The 26,784-nt window shown below is 38.6% G+C and overlaps 1 protein-coding gene across 1 annotated transcript in view; it reads left to right on the top strand.

Moving 5' to 3' along the window:
- Nucleotides 1-26,784, top strand: part of NUP93 (nucleoporin 93kDa) — a 107,139-nt gene that overhangs the window by 15,533 nt on the left and 64,822 nt on the right. The window contains exons 2-3 of the mRNA XM_008572736.1: nucleotides 1,916-2,108; nucleotides 11,813-11,930. Coding sequence (XP_008570958.1) covers nucleotides 1,930-2,108; nucleotides 11,813-11,930 — 297 coding nt within the window. The 5' untranslated portion in view covers nucleotides 1,916-1,929. The remainder of the gene's footprint in view (nucleotides 1-1,915; nucleotides 2,109-11,812; nucleotides 11,931-26,784) is intronic.

Below are 26,784 nucleotides of genomic sequence, written 5' to 3'. Positions count from 1 at the left end.
CCGCTCACTGGCTGAGCGAGGTGCGGGAGCAACACCGAGGGTTGCGATCCCGTTGCCGGTCCCCGGTCTGGTACGGGGGCAACACTGAGGGTTGCGATCCATTGCTGGACACGGAAAAAAGACAAAAGACAAAAAAAATAAAAAATAAAAAAATAAAAAATAAAAAAAAAAATAAAAATATTCTTCTGTTTCTACTTCTGTCCCTGAGAATACCTTCCTAGTTCTGCCATCCCCATTTTCCCACAGGTAAAGATTGCATTATTGTATTCGGTCAAAAAAAATTACAATGCTTAGAAAATTTAGGTTAGCAGTTATTGTGTATGTGAATTTTTATTAAAGATTAAAGTCAGCTTGGAACTTCATAAGGAATACCAAAATGTTTTCATGTTTACTGCAGCTAAGCTATTTTTGTGTTAACCTTGTGCCCTTTTTTTTTTTTTTTTTAAAGATGACTGGTAAGAGGATCTTAACCCTTGACCTGGTGTTGTCAGCACCACGCTCTCCCAAGTGAGCTAACCAGCCATCCCTATATGGGATCCAAACCTGTGGCCTTGGTGTTATCAGCACCACACTCTCCCAAGTGAGCCACGGCCGGCCCTCGTGCCCTTGCTTTTAAAGTTAATGTTCTTTAATATTCATTTTAAAAAGTCCTTATTCTCCTGCTGTGGATTTATGGTGGTAACAGTGCCCTTTTAACATTATCATCCTATGCTTCGTAGCTGAAATATAATTACATGTTACATTAACATGACTACAATTCCAGACGAGTGGGTTTTTACATATGCAATAGAAGCCATGAGTTTAAAACAAAAGCAGAATCAACAAGAGCTGTTTAAAGAATTATGTTCTTTTTGAAAATAAATAATTTTGTTCTTAACCTTTTAGCAATGTAAATTTTTCAATGATGATGATACTTTTTATTTTCTTTTGATTTAAATAGTGGTAGGAGTTAAAACATTCTCTTGGTCAAGAACCTTTTTCAAGGATGGTATATATAATATTCATAAATGTGTAATATCTGTTAAATATCAACACTCCTTGTAGGGCTTTTCTTGATTGTTGGAGAAATAAGAGGTTTTGCTAATATTCATGGTCTAGATGCCAGCTGCTATTTATATATAGTTAGTAGTAATGGTATTTATAAAAGTAGTAAGTATAGGAATTATTAAATCCTGAATGTCATATATGACAAGCAGACATGTATCTCTTTCCTCAGTAACTTTGTAAGCTAAAGAATATGTGAATGGAGACTAAGAAACAAATAAAAAAAGAACGTCTTATGTTAGTGAAGGAGGAGGTGTGTTAGAATAACACAGGGTGGAGTGGGGGAGGCAGTTTGGCAGAAGATGGTGTGTGGTGTTCTGGTCTCAGTTGAGCCAAATCGCAGCAGAGAGTATTCTGGACACGTAACTGAGCCTCTCTGAACTGGAGTTGCTTTTTCTGTATACTCAGTTGTGAAGATCATATGAGATAAGGCCCTATAAATTGTCCGGCACTCTTGGGGTGGTGGTGTTTTTCTAAGATGGGTGGAGGAATAGGAGTGCAGGGTTATTGTTCTTTAAGCTTCTCAGAGGTTGCCACAAGGGCTTCTATTTCCTTATCTGCTTTGGGTCTGTGGGAGGAGGCAGGAATGCTGGTCTGTGGCTTAATATCTTTGCTTTTGTTCTGGTGACAGAAATCAATCTTGGGACTCAGTATGAACAGAAATGATCTGCTTCTTCACAGTCTGACTCATTTTCTCTGTCAGGCTTGTTCTTGGGCTATGTTCAGGAACAAATCCTGCTTGTTGGTGAGCTGTCTCCTTGTCTGTTTACAAAAAGTCCTAGTGTTTCCTTAAGCTTGTAACAGTTCCAGGCAGTGTTTGAAGCCTATCTTTCTCTTGATTTAAGTCTCTTCTTTTTTCTCTCCCGTCTAGGTTCTGCATCTGCAATGGATACTGAGGGGTTTGGTGAGCTCCTTCAGCAAGCTGAACAGCTTGCTGCTGAGACTGAGGGCATCTCAGAGCTTCCCCATGTGGAACGGAACTTACAGGAGATCCAGCAGGCGGGCGAGCGCCTGCGTTCCCGTACCCTCACACGCACGTCCCAGGAGACAGCAGATGTCAAGGCGTGAGTACTAGTGGGGAGGCAGCACTGGTATTGGGTGGTTGGGGGCAGGATTAGTTTCTTCTTTCATGCCTTGAATTCTGATGTAGTATGTGAATGACAGTCACGAGCCAGATTTTCAGTAACTCAGAGAGGTTTTGTGAACAGGTCAGTAGCCTTGCTCTGTCTCCCTGCCTCTTGAGCTTTCCAGCCTGTCTGCCTGACCAAGCTATGAGCCATATCACAGGCAGAGATGATCAGGGTGTGAGGGGGCAGAAGAGCTCCATCATGCAGAAACTGGTCACAGTAGTTCCTGCTTGGGTTTGCTGACTGTTGGGTCATAAATGGCTCTGGTTAAGTATGGTACTAAATATAGGCCATGCAGATAAGTGTTATCTTCAAAGTCAGAGAGCACTCAGTGATGAGCAGAGTTTTTAAGAGCACTTGGAAGAAATTGATGAGCAGTCAGTGACAAGAAGCCATCCAAGTGAGGAATGATTCTGCCTGCTTATTGTCAGTGACCCCAGAGGCTGCCTCTGAAAGGCCTTGGAAATACAGTGCCTCCTAGCTGATTGTAGAAAAGGAAAGTGGGTCAGCCCCATGAGAGTGCAGCTGGGGAAAAGTGCTGACTAACTGGGCTGGTGGCTGCTGCTGCCACACAGTATCAATTAAGCTACTGGTTCCACAAGTGCATGTTTAGGGTGCCCACTATGCCAAGCCTTCACCATTTCTGGGGCTACAGCCATGAATTAGACATAGTCCTTGCCTTCAAGGTGCTTATAATTTGGGGAGTGGGGCAGAAAAAAAACATGCTGCTTTTCATAAGAAATGTGATTTACTGGTTACTTGCTGTGTTTCAAAAACTTGGCTAGACAAGATTCTTGCTTAATTCTCACAACCAACATTAGGACTGTGATCTCCATATTACAGTTGAGCAACAAAGGCTCAGAGAGGGCAGATAACTCTCAGATCACACAGCTGGTGAGTGGCAAGCCAGGATTTAAACCCAGCAAGGCAGATTCCAGAGCGTATGCTCTTTGTAACCCTGATGGAAGGGCCATGGGAGGTAGGAGGGTGAGCTGCTACTTGTGCCCTTGGTGAATCTGTAATGTCACTTAGATTTTGTGCAGGAGATATGGGAAATCGTCAGTCATCTCCTCAGTCTTTATTCCTTGAACTTGAGAAAGACCTAAATGCTGTTGTTTGTTTGTTTTAGGTACCTAGTAAATGTCAAGGAGTATAATGTAGGAGTGGGCTACATTCTTTTTCCAACTAATCTTGAGAGCTGCTGAATGTTTTGGCTGCTCTGTCAAGTCAGTAAGGATGTTGGGGAAATTCTTCTGTAGGCCTCCCCAGAATGTTATTTTTTAAAATACTAGTTGGTTTTGGTTCTATTGGCATTGGTAAAGGCAAGTCAGAGGAGCCTTGGCAGGGATTTGTACTATCCATCTTTGCAGGTAAATGCAGCCAACTGCTCTCCCACATGGTTCCCCTGCACCCCAGCCAGCCTTTACACATTTCTGCTAACTTGCCCTTCTTACAGGCTCCTTAACTGCAGCTCCTGGCTGCCTGCAGTTACCCCCAGTCTTGAGCATGCAGGTTTTGTGCTTGTGTGCAAAGATGCTGCTGGAGTGAAAGGCCTGCAATGCCAGCTGAGTTGCTATAGTTATAATTTAATTGCATCAGCTTTATAGCCTATTAAGAGCAAAAAGGGAAAATGTTTTCTTGGTAACAATTATCAGTCATGCTCTCTTTCTTGTAAATTTCCATTCTTCCCCATCTTTTTCTACCTTAAATTCATTATTTTAGGGAGGAGGAAGTTGACACATTGAAAGAATGGGTATAGGGTGGGGCAGGTGCTTAAAAAAAAACCCAAAGGGCTGATGACTGTATTTTTCCATCTTTTTGATAGGCAGAAACATAAAGTGTGATGTGAATGTTTTAGTACGTACAGGGTGAGGGCAGAAGAGAGAACTGAGTAGGAAGAATTTTCTTATATGAAATAAGTTTTGAAAAAAAATTCTCTCTTTAAGATTTTAATTTAGATTGTAAGTTTAAGGTAGAATTGTTTTGTGCTGAATTTGTTTATTTGTTTAAATATACTGTGTTGGATTTTTCTTTTCAGGGAACAGATTTGATAGCTTTTTTGCATGTGTGTTTGATATTTTTAAATTGTTAAATAGTTTCACACATAAAGAAGAGTATGCATAATATACTTATATAAAGGTGTAAATCAGGGATTTGCAAACTATGGCCCATGAGCCACATCCAGCCTGCTTGCCTGTTACAGTTTTATTGGAAAACAGCCACACTTATTTGTTTATGTATTGTCTGTGCTGCTTTTGTGCTACAATAGAGTTGAGTAGTTGCTGCAGAGATCCTATGGCCTACAAAGCCTGAAATATTTACTATCTGCCTTTTACGGAAAATGTTTCCTGACTCCTGGTGTAAATAATAAAACGAATGGATACCCATGTACATATTGCACAGTTAAGACAGAGAATACTGTTAATGTCTATGGAGCTCTCCCTGGGTGCCCATCATGTATTATATCCCTCTTTTTTCCTGTCAGAGATACCACACTGGATTTTTCCATTCAAACTCTGAAGCCAAGCAACGTAGAGGTATACAAAGAAAAAGCTAGTAGTCATTCTCTTTACCTAACTTTATCCTCCAAGGTAACTGGTGTTATTAATTTGCTTATTTTTTTATACTTTTCTCCATGTTGATGCAAAACATATACAAACATTGATTTGCCCAAAATTATACAGCAAATTATAACTTTACTTGTGATGACACTATTATACTGTCTTTAAGCACTTTGTATTTTGTTAGGTACCATGCCACGCACTTTACACACATTTTATAATTTCTTCTCAAAATAACCTTGTGAGATGTGTTATCTCCATTTTATAATTGAGGAAGGTCAGATAGCAAGTGACCAACCCAGAATTCAAATTCAGCTTATTAAGAATCCTTACATTCATATGTCACTTTTCAGTTCCCCAAGGACTGTCATAGGCGTTCTTCTGACTGGTCTTCAAAACCTGAGAGGTGAGAGAGACAGGGATTTTTCTCCATATTTAACAGAGGAGAAAACTGAAGCTTGGAAAAGTGATTACCTAAGTTTTTAAGTCAGTAAGACATAGGCTGGACTTGAACCCAGGCCTTGTGACTTTTTTCCTGCTCCCTATATGTACTGTGAACAGTCTTTGTCTTCCCTCTCTCCTGGGACTGAAGTGTTTGACTCCAGCTTCTGTGGCTTTCTGCTCAGTGGGTGCTGCTTAACTTATGAGAATTGGGTTGGGTAGAAGGCAGGGAACCTTTGGATTTTTCCACCTTTAGGAACTGAAAAGTTTCTGGTACAGTCTTTATAAAACCATTTCTACCCTAGATTCCCTACCTTCTTCATCAGTCCTCTCTCACCCTCCTCCATCAGGGTTTCTGCGTACGCAACACATAAGCCATGCACTGCACTGTTCCTGCCGCTGCCACCTGCTTAGATGACCTTTCTTTTGTAATAATTCTAATAGCTAATTTTTAAATTCTCAGGTTCTCAACCCTGGTATGCATTAAAATCATTAGGGCACTGGATACATTCTTACATATCACTGGTTGAGATATAGCACTATGGGACAGAATTTGGAAACAGCAAACAAAATTGACCCAGCAATCCCAGCAATGCCACTTCTAGGGATTGATCTCAAAAATATACTGGCAAAAATGCAAAAAGACTACACAAGGATATTCATTGCAGCATTATTTGTAATAGTAAAAATAGGAAACAACTCAAATGTCCATCAATAGGGGACTGATTGAATAAATGTGGTACATCTATATAGTGGAGTACTGTTCAGTAGTACAAAAGAATAAGAATATACCCTACCAAAGAGTGATTCCAGGACATATTATTAAGTAAAAAACGTGGGGCAGAGAAAAGTATATACTGTAGTATTCTATCATTTGTTTAAGAAAGCAGGTGAAAGGATTCCATGTTCATGGATTGGAAGACTTAATATTAAGATGTTAATACTTCTGAAATTGATCTACAGATTCAACATAATCTCAGTCAAAATCCCAGCTGGTCTTTTTTTGCAGAAATTGACAAGTTGATCCTAAAATCCATACAGAAATGCAAGGGACCTAGAGTAGCCAAAATGATCTTTAAAAAATGGAAAAAAGTTGGAAGACTCACACTTGCGATTTCAAAAGTTACTGCAAAGCCACAATAATCAGGACTGTGGTACTGGGATAAGGAAAGATATATAGATTGATGGAATAGAATTGAGCCTAAAAAATAAACCCATGTGTCTGTGATCAACTGATTTTTCAACAAGAGTGCCAAGACCATTCACAGTAAAAAGACTAGTCTGTTCAACAAATGATGCTGGGACAACGAGATATCTACATGCAGAAATATGAAGTTAGGCAGTTATCTCACACCATATACAAAGATGAACTCCAGATGGATTGTGGGCCTGAATGTAAGAGTGAAACTATAAAACTCTTAGAAGAAAATATGGTCATAAATATTCTTCATCTTAGGTTAGGCAGAGCCTTCTTAGGTAAATAGATCAACTGAGCTTCATCAAAATTAAAGACTTGTGCTTCAGAGGTCACTATCAAGAAAGTGAAAAAACAACCCACAGAATGGGAGAAAATATTTGCAGGTTATTTGTGTCCTAAGGGACTTGTATCTACAATATGTAAAAAACTCTTAGAACTCAATAATAAAAAGACAAATAACTAAAAAATGGGCAAAAAGATCTTTGTCCTATAAGCAAATGAAAAGATGCTCTGTATCTTTTCATGATGGCATCCGCCATCAGGGAAATGCAAATCAAAAATACAGTAAGATAACCGCTTTACACCCACAGGAATAACTATAAATAAAAAGACATATGCAGTAATAATAGGTGTTGACAAGGATGTGGAAAAAAATGGAACTCTCGTATTCTGTTGGTGGGAATGTGTAGTGGTTCAGCTACTTTGGAAAATAGTCCAGCAGTTCCTCAAAAGGTTAAATATAGAGTTACCACATGACCCAGCAGTTTCATTCCTAAGTGTATTCCCAAGAGGTGAAACATTTGTCTACACAAAAACTTGTACATGAATGTCCGTTGCAGCATTTTTCATAATAGCCAGGAAATGGAAACAACCCAAATATCCATCAACTGATGCATGGATACATAAAATGTGGCATAGCCATACAATGGAATATCATTTGGCAATAAAAAGGAAAGTAGTAATACATACTTCAAAATGAATGAACCTTGAAAGCATTATGCTAAGTGAAACAAGCCAGTCATGTAGGACTAGATATTGTATGATTCCACTATGTGCAATGTCCAGAGTAGGCAAATCTATAGAGATAGAAAGTAGATTAGTGGTTGCCAGGGGCTGAGTGAATGGGTGAGAGAACATGGGAAATGATTGCTGATGGGTAGGGCCTTTCTTTTTGGTATGATGAAAATGTTCTAAAATCGATTGTGATAATGGTGAGTCACAAATGGTGATTATTACTAAAAATACTGAATTATACACTTTAAATGGGCCAATTACATAGTATGTGAATTATATCTCAATAAAGCTGTTTTAGAGAAGCAGGTGATACAAATGTATATACATATTTGCTGATGAAAGAGAAACAAAGGGTTTTAAAATACCCAGAATTTCTTTTAATCAGGTATGGTAAGACATGTAGGTCAATGACTGTCATAAAGGAAGAAGTTTTTATTACAGATTCCTAGAAACAGGAGTGTGGTACACCACTGGGCCACATAGGGAAGTACTGGGGTTGATCAGGAGGCAGAGGTAGCGAGGGGAAAATGTGGGCAATAGCCTTTATTGTGGTTTCTGCAGGAAGGCAAGGTAAGGCAGGGTAAGCAGGTTTAGGATTGGCTAGTTTGAACAATTTCAATAGGCTCTGGGGTATGGGACTGTTTTGTGTTATCTGGTACCTGGTCCTGGGATGATTAGGACAGGGATAGTGGCCCAGAATGTGAGAGCCATATGAGAATTCGATAAAGGAGGAAGGAGGTTGTTGGGGTATTGGCTCTTGATTGATTGGTTTGCATACGAAAGATGTGCTTGCAGGGTGGTTGTTTGCTATCTCTAGGAATTAGCTAACCCTGGGACAGGCAGTCCCCCCAGTGTTGGCAAGGCCCCAGATGTCAAAGCATGAAATACAGAAAATAAAAAGGCATGTTTAATACAGAAGGTAAACAAAAGCTTATACCTACAGGAAAAAGGAAGGAATAAGGTGGAGAAGACAATGATCTTTTTTTTTTGTAGATTTGACTTTGGAACTATGTAAAAATTTAACATAATTATAAAACAAAATTAAATTTCGAAAAAGGAATTCCTAAAAATTGAAAATAAATGAACCTAAATGTTTATCCAGTTGATGACATAACCACACAGAGACGAACAGTTCCAAGTAACATTTTAGTCCTTCTTCAGTAATCAGTATTGTTGGTGAAGGGTTGTTATTGTTATTTGGAGGCTGTTGTGTGTATATTGTATGATAAAGCCAATTACTTATTATGGCAGTGATGTTGAGAACTAGGATTTTTGGTTTGAGAAAAAGGTACAGATGGAAAATTTATGAAGCTAAACCAAACCCCTGTGTTCTTAATTTTGAATTGGAAGTATCACTATGAACTCATCATGTAATTTATCTTAAGAAAACTAAAACCACAGTAAAAACTCAATTTCTAGCTTTGGCTATTGAAAAAGCCTTGAAACAATGTAGCAATCTTAGTGCCCAGATAGTTGCCTTTAAATAAAAACATCTAGAGCTCTTTGTAGAGTTGGCTGATTCCAGGTCTGAGGCACAACTGTATAAGATGAACATGAAATATCTTGTCATACCAGGTAGCAAAGAAGCTGTTAAAGCCTACTTGAGTCATGTCAAAAGAACTCAGAAACCAACTTGAAGAGGCTTCTACTGTCCAAAGATGATTGGTTCATTAATAAGGAAAATGACTACAATGGATTGAAACATTTCAAATATGTTTAAATTCTTAATGGTACTAAAATGAAACTCATCGGTCACTTTTGGAGTATACTAGAGAATCAACTCATTCAGGGTAATCACATAGTAGATGAAAGGAATTTCTCTGAATGGAAGTGTTATCGCTAATGAAGGTAGAATTAAAATACCACCATCTTGCAACCCCAAAGGAATTAATGATCTAAGCAATGATTATCAATGAATGCAAACATTCCAAATAGTTAACCAGACATTACATACCTCTTGATGAAAGTATGAAGTAATCTAAGCAAAAAAAAAAAAAAATGGTGCCTGATCTAATCAAAACTTTAGAGTTTACTTTCAATTTACAGGAAATACAGAGAACAGAGGAACATGTTAAATGACATCCTGGGGATTCAATCAGTAAAACCTGTTCTGTAGGAAACCAGATCTTTGCTACTTTGAGTGTAGTCCATGGGTCAACTGCATCAGCATCACCCATGAGCTTTTTAGAAATGGAGACTCTCAGGCCCCATTCCTGACCTGTTGAGTCAGAATCTGCATTTTAACAAGCTTCCCAGGTGTTTCACATGTTCATTTAAAGCTTGAGTAACACTGCTTTACATGATAAATAATTCAGAATCTTCAACAAAGAAATTATATGAAAAAAAGATGAGATGAAAGGACAACCTTTATATTAAAAGAGATTTAAGAGGCATGTCAATCATTCACAAGTAGATACCTTATTTGGAATATATTGAAACAAATACAGATTTAAAAATTATGAAATAATTGAAGGATATCCTGGATTTACTTTGGAACAATTTGGGCGATAGAGGAAAATAGGTAGGGATATGGATGAAACATGATTGACTACAATGTGCAAATTGTTCACAAAAACTTATGCATAAATGTCCATGGCAGCATTTTCTGTAATAGCCAAAAAGTGGAAACGACCTAAATGTCTGTCAACTGATGAATGGATACATAAAATGTGACATAGCTGTACAATGGAATACTATTTGGCAATAAAAAGGAATGAAGTACTAATATATGCTCCAACATGAGTGAAGCTTGAAAGCGTTATACTAAGTGAAAGGAGCCAGTAACAAAAGGGTATATATTGTATGATTCCATTTATGTGCAATGTCCAGAATAGGCAAATCTATAGAGACAGAAAGTAAATTAGTAACTGCCAGGTGGTAGGGGTGAGGTTTTGGGGCAAATGGGAAATCACTGCTCATGAGTAGGGGTTGTTTTGGGGGAGGTGATAAAATATTCTAAAATTGATTGTGGTGATGGTTATATAACTTTATGAATATACTGAAAAATCACTGAATTGTATACTTTAAATGGTGGATTGTATGACATGTGAGTTAATATCTCAGTAAAGCCCTGAGGGAGGGCATTATATTAACACCCATGCACCAGGCTTCACCTAAGACTAATCAGAATTGTTGGGAGGAAAGTTGCCGCGGTGATTCTAATGTGCAAACGGAGCTGAGAAGCAGTGTATTAGAAAGGTAACTATTAAGAATTATTAGAAGAAAGAGGCAAGATTATCTATCTGATAAGGTAGCCTAGAGAGAAGCCTCAGGGATGGCATCAGAGTTGACCTGGAGGAGACAAAAATCTATAGGGAGGAGCCCTCCGGGTGAACATAATCTGTTGTAGTGTTTATGAGAAAAGAACTAAACATTGGAAATCATTTCTCTTCTCCAATAAGCGTTCAGGATTGAAAATCGTGGGTGTTACCTGTAGATGTTAGGGGTATTTGTAGTGCCGAATGTTATAGCTTCTAAAGTTACTCAAAGTGAACAAAACTTTGTCAGTGGGATTTTTGGTACTAAATCATAATCCAAAAACAATAATCTGAAAAATTAATCTAATGCCCCTAAGTTTCTTTCTCCCAGAAGGTGTTCTAATGTTCTCTAATGTTCTTCCCCCCCCCCCCCCACCTCTTCACTGTTACATTGCCCCAGATGAGTAGAAATATAGCTGGCTTTATTCCCATTTCTCTTTGAAAGCATATATTGGTCAGATGACAGCCTCCTATATTATTGGGCTGGGTCACAGAGAGGGAACTTGAAGATGTTTTGGACATTGCATTTGAAGAGAAGCCAGGGAGAACTGGCCTTAGATTCCGGTTTGACTGCCCTTGGGCAAATCATTGACTGCCTTGGACTTTTAGTTTCCTCAACTAATGAATGAAGTTTGGATTATGTTACTCCTCAAACTTCTAAAATTTTGTAGTTCACTATATGTGTCTTGATAGAGGTTGTAAGTATAGGATGGTGATTAAGAGTTTGTACTCTAGAACTAAGGGACCTAATTGTGCCACTTACTGGCTCTATGATTTTGGACAAGTTGGTTAACCTCTTTGCACTGTAGTTCCCCCATGTATAAAATGGGGATCAATAATAGCATTTTCCTCATGGGCTTCTTTACTGTAAAGTGTTTGGAGCTATCTAGCCTCTAGTAGTATTATTGTTTTATTCTAGACAAGGCTCTCACTTTAGTTCAGGTATGATCAGAACTCGGATCTCTCTTACTGCCAAGTGCAGCATTGTGTCTGTTATTCCAAGTGATAGATCTTTATGGAAAGGTATAAAACAGCCATATAAAAGTGCCTGTGCAGTATATAGGAAGTTTTGAATAAAAATACTCTCTGGTATTTTATGAAGCACATTAGATATCCTAATCCTACTTTTTTTCCTTCACCTTTGTCTCCCTGCCCTATATCCCCGTATAGGTCAGTTCTCCTCGGGTCTCGGGGACTTGACATTTCCCACATTTCTCAGCGATTGGAGAGTCTCAGTGCTGCCACTACTTTTGAGCCTCTTGAACCTGTGAAGGACACGGACATTCAGGTAAGAGGTGTCAGATATGGTGCAGGTGGAACTCCAAGCACACAACCTAAACTGAAGTCCCTGCCCTTTGTCGACCAGCTAATTTAGGGTTTCCGGTTTTCTTTGTTAATTTTCTTCTTCCTCAGATATTAAGAGAACAGGATACTAAGCTTTGGAGGTATAGTGGGGGTCATTGGGTTATTTTCAGAGTGCTTTACATAGATGAATTTAAGAAAGCAATTCCAACCCACACTTTTTATATTATTGTAATTATGAGATCAGATTTCTCTTCCTTCCTTGAGCTTAATCAAAGGTACAGAGACATTAGTTTAAGTTTCTCTTTCTTTACTAGATCTCAAGTAATTTTACTGTTCATCTTTCATGTTTATTTTCTGTATCGTGCTTGTATTGGTTGGCAAAGAGCTGGGGGAAACTTAGAGTACTATTCACTGAAAACCACTCATTGATTTCCAGGAAGTATTTGGCTGCATAGTGGCACCAGGAAATGGTCTCATAGAGCACTCTAGTCTCATTTAACCTAACATGCCACCAGCAATTGATAGCTATTTTAATCTAATCAAACACTGATAAAATTGTTGCAGAAAAAAATTGTCCATTTAGTTTTGAGGAATTGGAAAAACTTATTTGGGTTAAAGTGAAGGGACAGTGGGGTACCATATTTATCGTCGATTTACCTTTGAACTGAAAGGACACAGATCCTACAAAGGCAAATCCTAGTAGAAATGGGAAATAATTGTGTTGTTTTTTGGGCTCATTTTGAATTAATACTCTACCCTATTTCCTTTCCCAAGAACTCTTTTAGTCCGTATAATGGCTGTGTTTCTACTGCATTTATTTCAGTTTAAAAACCTAAAACTGTATAATTGAGTTGTGAATTGAATAATTATACATATTCATAGATTTTCCTGTTATTGATATGTTCCCAAACTATGGAAATCAGTTTTTCTCCAGTTTTATATGTTAAATTGTGTTTGCCTGTCAAGTTATAGATGGCTTCTCATTTCCATGTAATCTTAAAATGGCATGCATACTTAACTTTTTTTTTTAAAGTTTTTGTCACACCCCATCTCCCTGCATTGCAACTGTTTATTGCTCTATAAACAAATACTTATAGTAGTGATGAGGTTGGAAGAATGGGTCAGAGTTCAAATAATTTGAATAATCAACATATATTTTGGGAGCATTCCTAATAGTGTGGAAAGAAATGACATCGGAAGGTCTTTTTTGTTTTTTCATTTGAGTGTGTTTAATGTTGAAAATACCAAAGAAGTTGTTTATTTGAAAAACTAACTGCTTTTACAGTTGTCTTTGGCATTCTTGGAATACCTGTTTGGAACATTAGGCAACACTTAGTGATGCACTTCATGCATTTCCACTGATGTGGTGCTTCATTTTTTACCTTGAGATATTGATGAATTTATAAATGTATTGTGTTGTAGTGATCATCTCTTCTAACCTTGTACTTAATGCAAGAACACCCTCCTTCAGCACCCCCAATAGATGGTTTCCTAGCAGTGCATGCTTAGTCATATCAAAGAGAATTTCTTAATTTGGAATGAGCACAGCTAAGTGTTTTTTAGTTCTGTACCATTGGGAAATCTTTGAACTTTGAGAATAGGGATGCTTCCATTTCAAAATTTCACCTCACAGTTGGCCTTTTCTAGAATAGCTTCAAAAATGCAAAATGGTCTGTCCAAGATAACTTTTGGTTAATTGAGAATTGATTATTTGGACCTTAAAAAATAATGGTTTAAGACTAACTAGTTTTAAAATAAGTCCTCTGTTGACTTTATCTTGTCAGCAATTCTTAAAGGAGAAATTTTAGCTTTTATCTAAAAGGCTGAGACTTTGGCCTGATCAGAGATGACTCTATTTTATCAATAGGGATTGGAGATTTTAAAGTTATATTGTGTGACTCATCTGACCTCTGCTTAAACTTCCTATACACACAGTGGTATTGTGTCCTTGCCTAACTTCTTATTTAGTAGCCAAGAATAAGAGCCAAGCCAGCTTGCACACTTAAAGCATGGAGTGGTCCTCCTTTTAATTCTTCTTATAATGCATTGGTTATTTAAGAAGAGTAAATTAGGGGGTGGCCCGGTGGCGCACTGCTACAGTGTGCCGTTTGGGAGCGTGGTGGTGCGCTCCCGCCGAGGGTTCGGATCCCGCATACAGACCGGTTCCCGCTCACTGGCTGAGCGAGGTGCGGGCGCAACACCGAGGGTTGCGATCCCGTTGCTGGTCCCGGTCCGGTAGGGGTGCGACACTGAGGGTTGCGATCCGTTGCCGGACATGAAAAAAGAGACAAAAAGGAAAAAAAAAAAAAGAAGAGTAAATTAGGACATTTTCAATTATTTGTTTTTAGAAAAGCCAGATATAGTATTTGATGGACTTTTCTCCATTTATTTTAATAGCTTTATTGGGGATAGAATTCACATATTATAAATCTGATGGACTTTTATATATGAACGTTTGTTTTTCATCCAGTGCATGTTTTTTTTGAGATGAGAAGGCATCCTAATCCCCTGTGCTGAGTATCAGAGTGAAATTATTATGTCAATTTATAAGACCCATAAAGTACTGTTTATAAACAGAAATGCTGATGCATCCTTTGGCAGATGCTGTCCAGGAGTTTGTACAATCCATTGTTTGCATTACTTATAAGCTTAAAAAGACCTTTTTCCATGTATTGATTGTCCTTTTCTATTTGGTAAACATTGATTATATTTCCTTCTGTTTCTAATGGAGGTTGAAATTAATATGGGTCTTCGTTGTTACTGTTTTGTTGTATGTCATAATCAGTGATATTGGCATACATTGAGAATGCATTTTTTTTTTTTTTTTTTTTTTTTTTTTAAAGATGACCGGTAAGGGGATCTTAACCCTTGGCTTGGTGTTCTTATCACCACACTCAGCCAGTGAGTGAACCAGCCATCCCTATATAGAATCCGAACCCGTGGCCTTGGTGTTATCAGCACCGCACTCTCCCAAGTGAGCCACAGGCCGGCCCGAGAATGCATTTTTAAAAAATTGCTGTGGCCAGCAAAGGTAATATATTTTTTAAAAACCCACTTAAATATATGTGTGGATGATACTTAATAGAATTTTTAAAAAATGTTTATTGACTTTATTTTTTGGAAACAGTCGTAAAGAAGGCCTACAAATTTGTGTAACAGGTGGAGAGCAATAGCTTAACAGGACATGCTGCTAAAACAACTATACTGATCTATTCAAATTGACTTTGTGGTGCTTGGGAGTATAAATTCAGTCATAGAGACCCACTTCTTGCTCACTTCTGTTTTTGGGGAGAAAAATATTGAGGACAGATTGTACATTTTTACTGTGATTTGAACAGACCTAATGTACCATGGATGAAGTGTATTATATAATAATAAAGTACAAATTTACATAGTTTAATTATATTCTGAGCTTTTTTGCTAGCTTGCATGTATATTTCAAGAAGGCTGTGCAGAAATAGCCTGAGTTGGCTGTAAAAATGGGAGCTGCAGTTTCCCAGCATTAGGCTATGATATTTCCAAATAGCATTAGACCAAAGCAATAATATTATTGCTAAACATACTTTATTAGATTCCTAGGGATGCCACAACAAATTATCACAAACCTGGTGTCTTAAAACAACAGAAATTTATTCTCTCACAGTCTGGAGTCCATAACTTTGAAATCAAGGTGTTGGCATGACTACACTCTGTCCGTAGGCTCTGGGGGAGAATGTTTCCTCTTTTAGCTTCTGGTGGCTCCTGGCATTCTCCTTCACAAGTTCTTCCTTGTGTGTGTGTATGTGTGTCAAGTCTGCTCTTGCTGTCTCTTCTAAGGACACCAGTCATTGGGTTTAGGGTTCACCCTAAATCCAGGATGATTTCCTCTCAGGATCCTTAATTTAATTACATTTGCAAAGATTCTATTTTCAAAGAAGGTCACGTGTATAAGTAGTAGGGGTTAGGATTTGGACATATCATTTGGGGAGGCACACTTCAGCCTGTTATAGTGCCAGAAATTTTAAAACTCTGACTGTAAATAATGGAACATCTTCAGAGTTAACTCTTATTTTACAGCCATATTGAGTATTGGAATAAAGCATCTATTACTGTTGGTTCCTGGTGGACTGTAAGCCCAAATCAAGTATCTGATCTCATCCTCAACATTCTCTTTCTGGCATTTGGGGAATGAGGCTTACTACTCGAGTCTGATACTGGAGGAAAATGAAGCAGAACACATGTTAAAGATGGAGGGACTCTTGCTCTTTAGGATTTAGACTGAATCAGCATAAATGCAAATAGACTGGGTCAGCAAGAATTCACAAGGCTTAACCGCAAACCACAAACTTCCTATTGAGTTACCTAGGAGACGGGGAGGTATGGGAGGGGCTTACAGCTGGCTAAAACACAGATAATACATGCCTGTAGACAATAAAGTTGCTTAGTGTGTGTGCTAAGCCCCAGAACTTTGTCCACTTCCTATTGAGTTACCTAGGAGACGGGGAGGTATGGGAGGGGCTTACAGCTGGCTAAAACATAGATAATACATGCCTGTAGACAATAAAGTTGCTTAGTGTGTGTGCTAAGCCCCAGAACTTTGTCCGGTTTCTGGTTGCCCACCTCCCTAGGTGGCAGCCCCTAGCTCAAGGCATGCCCTGAGCAACTCACCTCACTGCACTCTCTTGGCAGGGCTGAGTGTGGCCCTGCTCCCGGGGGACTCCTGGCAGAGGCTACTTGTAGCCCTGCCTCCTGAGACCCCCAGGACCAAGAGAAAAGTGCATGATACCAGAGTTCAATAATAGTTATTCCCTCTAAAAAGGGTAACACTCTGTAATGTGTTTGAGAGATTTCTGTAGGGATATTTTTCAGTTAGAAATAGTTTGCTTTTTAAAGTATTAAATATGTAGTTTTTAGGGTAAGTATAGTAGAATTAAATTGTGGCACTTTTCCAAGGTAGGAGGGCCTGCCTTGTATATATTTATTCTGTGCTTTAGCCAGCCAGGTTGTCCAACCCTTTCTTTTTTCTTTTATAATTCAGGCCTTTGCTCACCACCTTTCCTTAGCCTGGAGTTGCACCTCTAGAATGTCTAAGCCCTAATTTCAGTCTAAGACTATAAGGCTTTCCTTAGGTGCCACCTCTTCCATAGACTTCTCAGATATCTCTTCCTCAAGGCCTCCAAATATCAAGACAGAACTTTCTGAAAGTTTTAGTAAACAGAAATCTAGAGTATGTTGTTGGAATTCACTTAGCAACCAATTCTAATCTTAGATAAGTGAAAGTTCAGCCCCTTCTACCAAAAAAAAGAGAGAGACCCTATTCTGAAGGATTCCATCATCTGCTTAAATGTCCAGATCAAAATCTTCTCTGTATGAGTAAAGAGAAAAAGAAGTCTAAAACAGAAGATAAAATAACCACAAGAAAATTAGAATCAGGGAAATTGATCTATCTCATGTAAGACAAATGGTGCAATGATAACTGACTTGTTAAAAACTTGTTTTGCTTACCACACTATAATAAAATATTCATTATTTCCTTCCTTTTTCTGTCCTTGGATGTATGTACTCAAACCACTCTTAGTTTATCTTTTAAATAGTGAGAAGAAACGAAATAGCTCTGGTAAGTATAAAAATGAATCAGTGGTGTTGTAACCCCTTATCATCTAGATTGTTATTTTTGTAGTTTATCTTTTAATTTTCTATCTTCAGAATTAAGCTGTATATAACAGATAAGAGGAAAAGTGGTTGTGTTGCTTACTAATCATGTGTTTGTAATACTGGCAAGTTGTTGGTTGGGAACAGGTTGCAGAAATACTGTGGCAGTTTGTTGGAAAGAGGGTCAGACTTGCCTAGAATAATCAGTGTGCTAATAGCAGATCCTCAGGAATATTACTGGCAAAATATTAATACTGAGAAAAAAGTGCAGTAAAGTTTCCCTAGCTCAGATCGGTTGAGGGAAAGTACAGTCTGAATGGGTAAACAATATCTTAAATCTAGGGCTACTTTTAAAGAAATGCAGCTGTCATTTTTATCTGTTCCTAGAAAATGAAACAGCTGAACGTGTGCTGAGGAGAGATCTTACCAGAACTGCTTTAGGAAATCTAAGGAAGAGATGAGGCTCATTCGTAAGAGTTGCATCTATTTGCATACTGATAATTTGTATAACAATTCTGAGAAATGGTTTAAGTAGGTGAAACACACCTATCTTCCATCTTATTTCTGCTCTTAATATGCTTGGTCAGGCTCTTCTGCACAAAATGATGATCTAGCCTAAATTGGATGATTAGAAGTTTTAAATTGATAGACTATGGACTGTGATAGAATAAGAATTTGCTCTTAATGTTTTCAACATATACAAAAATATAAGAGACTATTTTGTGGAATCTAATGGTGTGTAGGTTTTTAGTTAAGCATTTGTGTTTGTTGATCTCCTTTGCTGTTATACTCCTCATGCTTCTAAGAGAATCAACGGGAATTTCATGGCAACCTTTATTCTGAGTTTTTAAGAGGATTTTAATGGATATTTGAATCTTGCCCTTTCTCAGCTAGTAATAGTTGCCTATCCTGGACTTAAAACAACATATAGTTAATGCTCTTGGGCTCACTAGCAAATGAATCTGATTATCACTGGATCCAAAATTTGATGGTTGGAGAAAAGCCCTTTTCTGGAAGACCAGCTACATTTTCTGGGCAAGACTGGTGGAGTAACTGAACTGCATGTAGAAAAGACACGCATCTTACTGTTCCCTGTTCTCGTTCAGGGACAGTAGTTGTGCAAGGCTTTGTCCTGTGTGTGAACACAGTAGTAGTGTCCACATCATTCCCACTTAATAAACATTTGCTGTTCCTTGTCATTCAACCCTGATGCAGTATAAATCTCAGAGCGGGTAAAAACCAGTAAACCTGTTAAAGTAGTGTCTTCACAGAGGCACGCCAATATGCCATCCTGTTTTGTGTTTGTAATTAGATAACCTAATGCTGATTACTGTGGTAAGAACTGAAATGATTTAATTTTTTTGCCTGTTCATGATAAGGGAAAAGATAGGCATTATGGTCTGGGGACAAAGTATGCAATTATATTAAAGTATTCTGTGAATGGAATTAAAAATGGTAACTTTGGAATAAAAATGGGTTGTGGAAAATGTGAAAAAATGCTTTTATGTGAGCCAGGTATACAAGATCTCGGCCATTTTATTTATCCATTCACATTTACTCCTGAATGCAAGGCTTTCAGAACAAGCAAGTGGATGCTGACTGCATTCTGAGCAAGCAGGAAGTGACAAGCTTTTTGTCTTCTCAGAGGTTTCTTATACCCCGTAGTGAGCAAGAGAATATCAATTACCAACTTAAAGAAGTCGGAATGGTTCTGTAAGAGTATTTTGGAACAAGTCCATGGCTAAAATATTTATCTAACGTTTTAATAGAGCACTTCAAATATTGGCCACGCTCTGGTGTCTTTGAACAGAATTGAGACATCCCCTCCCTCCTTCACTAGCTGTCTCTTAACCTGCCAATATCTACTGATGCCCTAGTATTCTGGAGATGAGGAACATATATTGTCATCTTCAGCCTGGCATCTTTAAATTGCCTGCTTTCAAGTAACAGAAATGTGCATGTCTTTTTATCTGCTAAACTGTTTGATACTGGAGAGGAAGTGATTTAAATGGTGCTAAAAACCTTGTTGAATATTGAATGCATTACTGTAGACCAGGCTGTCATTCTCAGAAGACAGCCATTGACCTGGTACGCCACCTTGATCTGCTTGCCAGAATGCCTTGTGATCTCTTATTTCTGTTTTGGAATGTTTGATCCAAAGCCTTTCCAGCCTGATGTGGCTCCTTTGATTCGTGTAGTTTCAGAGTGTGGCTCCTCAGTTACAAAACTTTGGGGCATGCATTTGCAGTGTCTCCACTACAAATCCACATTCTGTGAAGGAACTGAGAGAGGGGCTCAGATAGGGGAGATTCTTGGTTTTACTTCTTTTGTTTGTTTGGTGGGGACCAGGAAAAGAAGCAGGTAGATAGGGTGGGCAATATCCTCTACTGACAAGACCTGTACTTAGAATTTTCTTTTGCCACAGAGCTCTTAGAACCTGTGTGTATTGCTCTCTTTTAAAGCATTTTTCCTGTTTCACAAATGCTCAGCTTCCTTCTTGCACTTCAGATATGGAGAGGTTGAATAAGTTTTCTAAGCCCAGGTTGCTGGCAGCCAAGCTGGGGCCGAGGCCCTTGATTCTGACAGCCACTGGTCTGCAGTGATCACAAGATCAGCAGCGGTTGCATGCACCACTTTAATTATCTTGGAGGACAGAAGAGCTAGTCCTTGCTTCTCACTGTGGAGTGGCTGTGAGGCCTAGATGCCATCAGCGAAATCCTGCCTGTGCTTTTCAGAAAACTGCAGCACTTGAAGCACTGCAGCAGAATCTGCTGAGCAGGCTGGGTGTGACATAGCTGCCAAGAAATTGTTCAGAAAGAACCCTTGTCTTATAAAACATATTTACAACTAGAACTGGGCTATTTGTTTAGTTTATAAAACAAAGGGGAGGATTAGTTCAGTAGAATGTAAGTGGGAATGTGGATTTACTGGCTGATTTTTATTATTACTGCCTAATTTGGTTTATTTCTTTGGATGACATGAATAAAAGGATATGGGGGAGAGTTTCCTCTACTCCTCCCTTTCCTTTAAAAAAAATTGTCTATTTTAAAATGTGATTGCTATCCTAGGGACAGGTAGAAACAGCTTTGGAAGGTTATGATATGCTTGATTTGCTCAAAGTACCAAAATACATTGATGTGATATTCTCTAGGAGTATTCTGTCCTCTCTCATTCAGTTCTCTCTTATCAACAGTGCATATTAGTCTGTCTCAGCAGGACCTGTCTCTAAATGAGCAGGGCCTGGTGGATCCTTGAAGATTTACAGGCACTTATAATATAACACTTCATTCTATGATGAGGTCCCAAACTGCCCCAGATGTCTTAGTGCTGAAGGAATATGGTGGTGGGTGTTATTTATTCAAAAGGTACTTTACTGAATTAGTGCTTCTCAAACCAGTTTTTTCCCCCCAGTTTGTGTCAGACTGATACTTTTTTATGTCCAAATGCTGTACTAAGCACTTTCTGGATCCTTATTTAATCTTCCCAGCAACTCTCTGCTGCAGATACTTATTGTTAAACCCATTTCATAGATGAGAATCCTAAGGCTTATGGAGGCTAGGAACTCCAGACTTAATTTCTGTTGATTTGAGTTTAATACTGTGCTCTTAGCCTCCAAGGTTTTAAATTTTATTTGTAGACTAAGACTCTTTTAGTAAAGGAGTGAATTTTCAGAATGTATTTGAAGGAGGAAGGTTAGTGAAAGTATGAAGTAGAAGTATAATGATCCCTCATTTGGAGCAAAATAAAGTATAGAAAGCCCACAATGCCAGAGGAAGGTGAATGGATGTGTGGTAGGCATTGCTCTTACATATGCTTAAGATGCTCCGTAGTAAAATAATGTTGATTGAGGGAGAAGCTGCAACATACTTTCTAAACCTTGATACAAACTCCTGCTGATTTTTCTTTTATGGGGGGTGGGGAGGGGTTGAGTTTTGCAGGGAGGCCGAACCTGCATCATCTGTTTATCTCCAGGTGCTTGCTTTTTTACCATGGTTTTCTGCTTGCTGAGCCATCAGTTTAATTTACTGTCTAAAGCTCAGCCTATTATTTTTCATGTTTGCCGCCCTACAGATACACTGTAAAGGATTTCTGTGAAATCCTGGAGCAACTTTTAGTTTCAAAAGGCCAAGGCTTCGTGCTTGTGAGAATAGATATTATATTCAGCTTCTTGCTCAATCATCTTTGTTTTGTTTCACTTCTGAAGCTGAGCTTGAGTTAGAAGGATGATGCTAGAACCATTTAGAGGGCACATCAAATTTTTACTGTAATACTGAACTATTGATTGTTGACTTATTTGTAGGTTTAATGCAGACCCATTTCCTTACTTAGCGTCTGACTGGCCATTAAGCTCTGGCAGTGTGCCGGAATGTTGAAATCTTGCATCGCATAATATAATTTGGCTGTCTAAGGGTATTATGTGTATTTGGTTTTTAAAGACACAGACAGCCCGTAACTTTGTGTGTGTTCTCCAGAATACAAGAATTTCTCTACAGCAAAATGATTCATTTCTAGGAGACAGCATAAATGTGAGGAGTTGACATTCAGCAGAATATTAACGCCTGACATCAAGCAAATTGGGACTTTTTGGACTAACTGGCTCTTATAAATAAATGAAAACTAACGTAACAGAATTATGAAGAGAAGCCTAAGCAGGGAACTGAAGAGGGGTGGCGGTGGATATTGAAGAACAGGTCACAGCTAAGCAATCCCATGTAAGTGGCCCTCAGCATTTGCCTGGTGCCACTCTCCTGGTGTGGAGTTGAAGTTAGAGTCTAGCTGAGGGGCTGTTGCACTGTCTGGCTTATGGAATGGAGGGAGCTGTGCACAGGACAAGTGGTTGGAGGAAAAATAATCATTGGTTGCAAAAAATTTTTACCCTCTTCTTTCACAACGTGGGCACCTCTTGACTGGAATATAGAGGGTATGCTCTCACCTTTTGAGTTAAGGCTAAGGAAGTGAGATGACAGGGAAACATTAAATCTGGGATTTTGAATCAGAACTGGATGGCTTTAGAAGATAAAACTCACTTTCCCCTCCTAATTACAAAAGTAAGACATGATTAGTTCTGAAAACTTGGAAAATGACTCTAGTGCATTTTCTTGACTGTTGTACTGTCCCTTGAAGTTGTTAGAATACCTACAATTTCGGGAGTGTTCAACTGTACCAGATACTTGAGATTATAGAAGAATATCTCGTTTAAAATGAAAGAAAAATTGATATATTTTAACAGAGAAGTGAGGAATTAGCACATGAAGGATGTGTTAGAGATAGACTATAAGAATTAGCTTCATAACTCAGACAGAAGTGGTCAATTCCTGTAAAATGGTGTGCAGTCTTTTCCTTTATTCTGTAATGGAAAAGCTTCCTACTGTGTGAAAAGGGATCTGAGACACGCAGATTTCATGAGCAACTATTACATCATTATCCCTTTCAAACCATTTGGAAGGCTAGTTATTGAGTTCTATGGTTTTGTTCTAATTTAGAAGATTTAGGGGGAAGTAACAGGCCAGGAATTTTGTATGAACTTTGAGAGGCATATCAATAATCCTTCCATTTGTATAATATTTTTCAGTGGGCTTGTCTGTCACCCTCTTGTTCCTCACTGTTGTGTTTGAGGTGGGTTGAATGGATGTTGGCATCATCTTTATTTAGAAGGGGAAGAAATTGAGACCAAGATAGAGAGATTAATTACTATCAAAGGTGGAACTTGAACCCTGATAATTCTTTATACCTTGCCCTGTATTCTTATCATGCCTTGCTGAGGGAAGGCATCAGGTAGCGGACTGGTTGGGTAAATTCCATACTATCCTGTTCTGCAAAGTCAGTAAGCTGGTTTCTTAACTCTAGTTGAGTATCTTAATGTTTTGTCCCTGTTTTTCCTTCGAGACTATTTTTCTCCTGTTTTTTTGCTTGTTTATTTTTTTGTTTTTGAGATGACATTTCCATTTATTCCTTCCTATGTGAAAGACTTGCTGGTTGATTAAATTGATTGTAGGAATGGAAATGTAGACTACACACTGAGTGGTGATAAACCTCACTTTTTCTATCTGAGATAAACATTGGAACAGAAAGTGATACTGATGTTTGTTGCTGCTGCTAAAATAGTTTACTGCTGCTTTCCTTTATGTGAAGGGGCTCAGGGTTTCTTGAGATTTGTAACACCAGAGAGTATCAACTGGGTTGATGCTGTCTGAGTAGGTCATTGCTGCCAAGCAAATGCAAAGTGGCAAACTGGAACAAATGCCATCTTTGGAACTTTAGGTGGACCAGAATGTCAGGGTTTTTAGAGCAGATTGGGGGAAAGGCTTTTTTTGGTTTTGTTTTGTTTTTGCCATTATTCTGCTTTGTATTTTATGACTGATCCCTCCCTCCCTTTCTCTTTCCCTCCTTATCTCCGTCCCTCCCCTGTCTATTCTTTTTGTCTGTTTTTTATTGTTCTTCTGTTCTCCTTTCTTCCTTTCATTCTTGCTTTCTTTCTGTTCTTTGCATCTCTCTCTTCTCTGCTACCTACCTCCCTTGCTCTTTTAAAATTGGCTGTCATCATGACCTGCTAATGTATTGCTAATGAGAGCATACCAGATCCCTCAGAGGTACTGGGGGCAGAAGAAAGGTAGAGGACATTGTTGGGTAGGCTTTTAGTCCTTTTTCCTGATCAAGTGTTAGCTGTGAAATCATGACTGTAGAATGGCTCCTGCAGCCCGGCAGAGTGCATCCACCAAGGCTGTCTTGCCCTGTGGAATGAGCAAAGTCTCAGTGTGAGATTGATCTGGGTCCGGTGGAGAGACTGACTCTGTGGCAGCCTGGCCTTGCTGTCCACCAGAGGTGGGCCTCTTCCTTGATTCTCCCCTGCCCCACATGCTCTCATTACTTTGTTTTTTGTATTTGTAAACCCTGAAGAAGGAATTTAGTTTATCCATTTAGCTAACTTGCTCATGTTTTGCTCTTTTAATTGGTACCTGAAGTGCATTTCCTTACTTTTGGCCCTCACCTAAAATCTCTGCTTTTCTATTTTTGATTTGTAGTGTCTGATTCAACTTGGTATTGAAGATCTGTAAGAGGTTTTTTTTTTTTTTTTTTTTTTTGGCAGCTGATCATGTAAGGTTTTTTTTGTTATAGTACATAGTAAACTGAGGTTTTGGGTGAGACTATTACGACTTATTCATTACTTGAGGATTGATTTTTTTTTTTTTTTTTTTTTTTTTGGCAGCTGATCATGTAAGGTTTTTTTTGTTATAGTACATAGTAAACTGAGGTTTTGGGTGAGACTATTACGACTTATTCATTACTTGAGGATTGATTATAAGTTAAAGCCAAATCCTAAGTAGAGGGGATAATAGGGAAGAAGAAAACGACCAAGGAATAGGAAACATTTATTTGTGTTTCTCATGTTTAAAGAATGAAGTTGTAAATCATTCTACTTCTAACCTCATATGTGCTTTTCAGCATTTGTTAACTATTCATCCTACTATCTCTTTGGCAGGGGGTAGTGTTATGGAATGGGGTTTATTTTGGAGCAACTTGCAGAGCCCTTCAGGTATCCAGGCTTTTCACTGGGGATTAGGAAGGTAAAAGAGCACAGATCTCACGTCTGTCTTTTGTATTAACCTTCTAGCTCACGTTGGTTTGAGTTTCCTTCTCTATTCCTCTCATGCCCTGAATGCCTTTGGCAACCGGACAGAAGCTTTTGGTCAGTGGTTCTAAAATGTGATGCCCAGACCAGCAGCATCCACATCACCTGGGAACTTGTTAGAAATGCACATTTTCAGGCCCAACCCCAGACCTGCTGAATCCAAATCTCTGGTGGTATGGAGAGAGATGAAGGAGAACACATATTAAAGATGGCGTCGCTGTGGTAGGGCCTAGAGTCTGTGATTTAACAAGTACTCCACTTTGAGACCCACTGGGTTAAGTTATTACAGTTCTCTCGTGTGAGTAAACCCTGCTTCTTTAGGCATCTCTGTCGACTTTTGTTTATTGTATTATTTATTTCTATTTTTTTGGATGGCTGGCCAGTGTGGGGATGCAAACTCTTGACCTTGGTGCATCTCTGCCAGCTTTTAAACTTGATCCACCTGTGGACTAACACTGAATTTTCACTAAACAAACTGTAGCACCAGCTGGTAAAGCAGTGTATTTATCTTTCAAGCTTAAAGAATTTGTAACTGACTTTGTTTTTATCCTTGTTTCATCAAGGACATAGTGGTCAATAAAATATATGTTTAAAGCTTATATGTGTTTAAAAAAAACCTTATGGCTTATGATTTTTCAATTATAATTTTTCACCATGGAGTTACTGAATCTGATATTGAGGCTGTAGTTCAATTAGCAATAATCGCGCCTCGGATAAACCTCATTGGCTACGATACTGCCACTGCGCAAAGCTGAGGCTGTAGTTCAATTAGCAATAATCGCGCCTCGGATAAACCTCATTGGCTACGATACTGCCACTGCGCAAAGCTGAGGCTGTAGTTCAAACTATACTGCCTAAAAAGCAGTCAGAGCCCAAAGGAGAATGAAGAAGAGAAGGAGACATAGGAAGGGGAAGTGTGGGGGATTAATAATCCCATCTTGGTTAATCATCATTATCTTTCTCATTGCTGTGAGCGGATGTGCTATTGCTTCTGGAAATGTTAATAATTCATGGATGGACTATTCCAAAAGGCAGCCTTAAATCTGCTCTCTCAGTAGATTAAATATACCGTCTGCCATCAGTAGGAGACAGGAGAGATGAAAGATGGACTTGTTGTTTTTATTCATTAACCCGATTCTCTGCCTTTCTCCCCAGATCCTCTTGTTCTCATTTTGTTTACCTTTTCATTTGCTTTTGTCTCTCCTCTTCCACCCCCCAATTAAATGAGTGCTGGGGATCTTGGGTCTACTGTTAATGACATTAGATTTTACTTTTCCTTAGCTGCTAGTAACAACAGATGCCATGAGAGAAAACAGAGAGGCAGAATAAGTATTTCCTTGGAAATGTCTAAATCAGTCTGCATATTTGAAAAAATGTATTAAAATGTGCAGCCTGTGCTTTAGAAATCATTTGAAATGGCTTCTCTTTGCTTTGAAGAATAATCCTATTGTATAGACAGATGAAGATATATGTAATGTTCTTATTTCATACTGGTCTGGCGGTATTTTCATATTTCACAGAAGAGGAAACTGAGGCATAAGGTGAATGATTTGTGCTCATTACCTAGAACCTAGCT

This window comes from Galeopterus variegatus, unplaced genomic scaffold, assembly GCF_000696425.1.
Source record: "Galeopterus variegatus unplaced genomic scaffold, G_variegatus-3.0.2 Scaffold828, whole genome shotgun sequence".
Lineage (NCBI taxonomy): Eukaryota > Metazoa > Chordata > Mammalia > Dermoptera > Cynocephalidae > Galeopterus > Galeopterus variegatus.
Note: the sequence above shows the minus strand (reverse complement) of the source record. Positions and strands in the feature narration are given on the sequence as shown.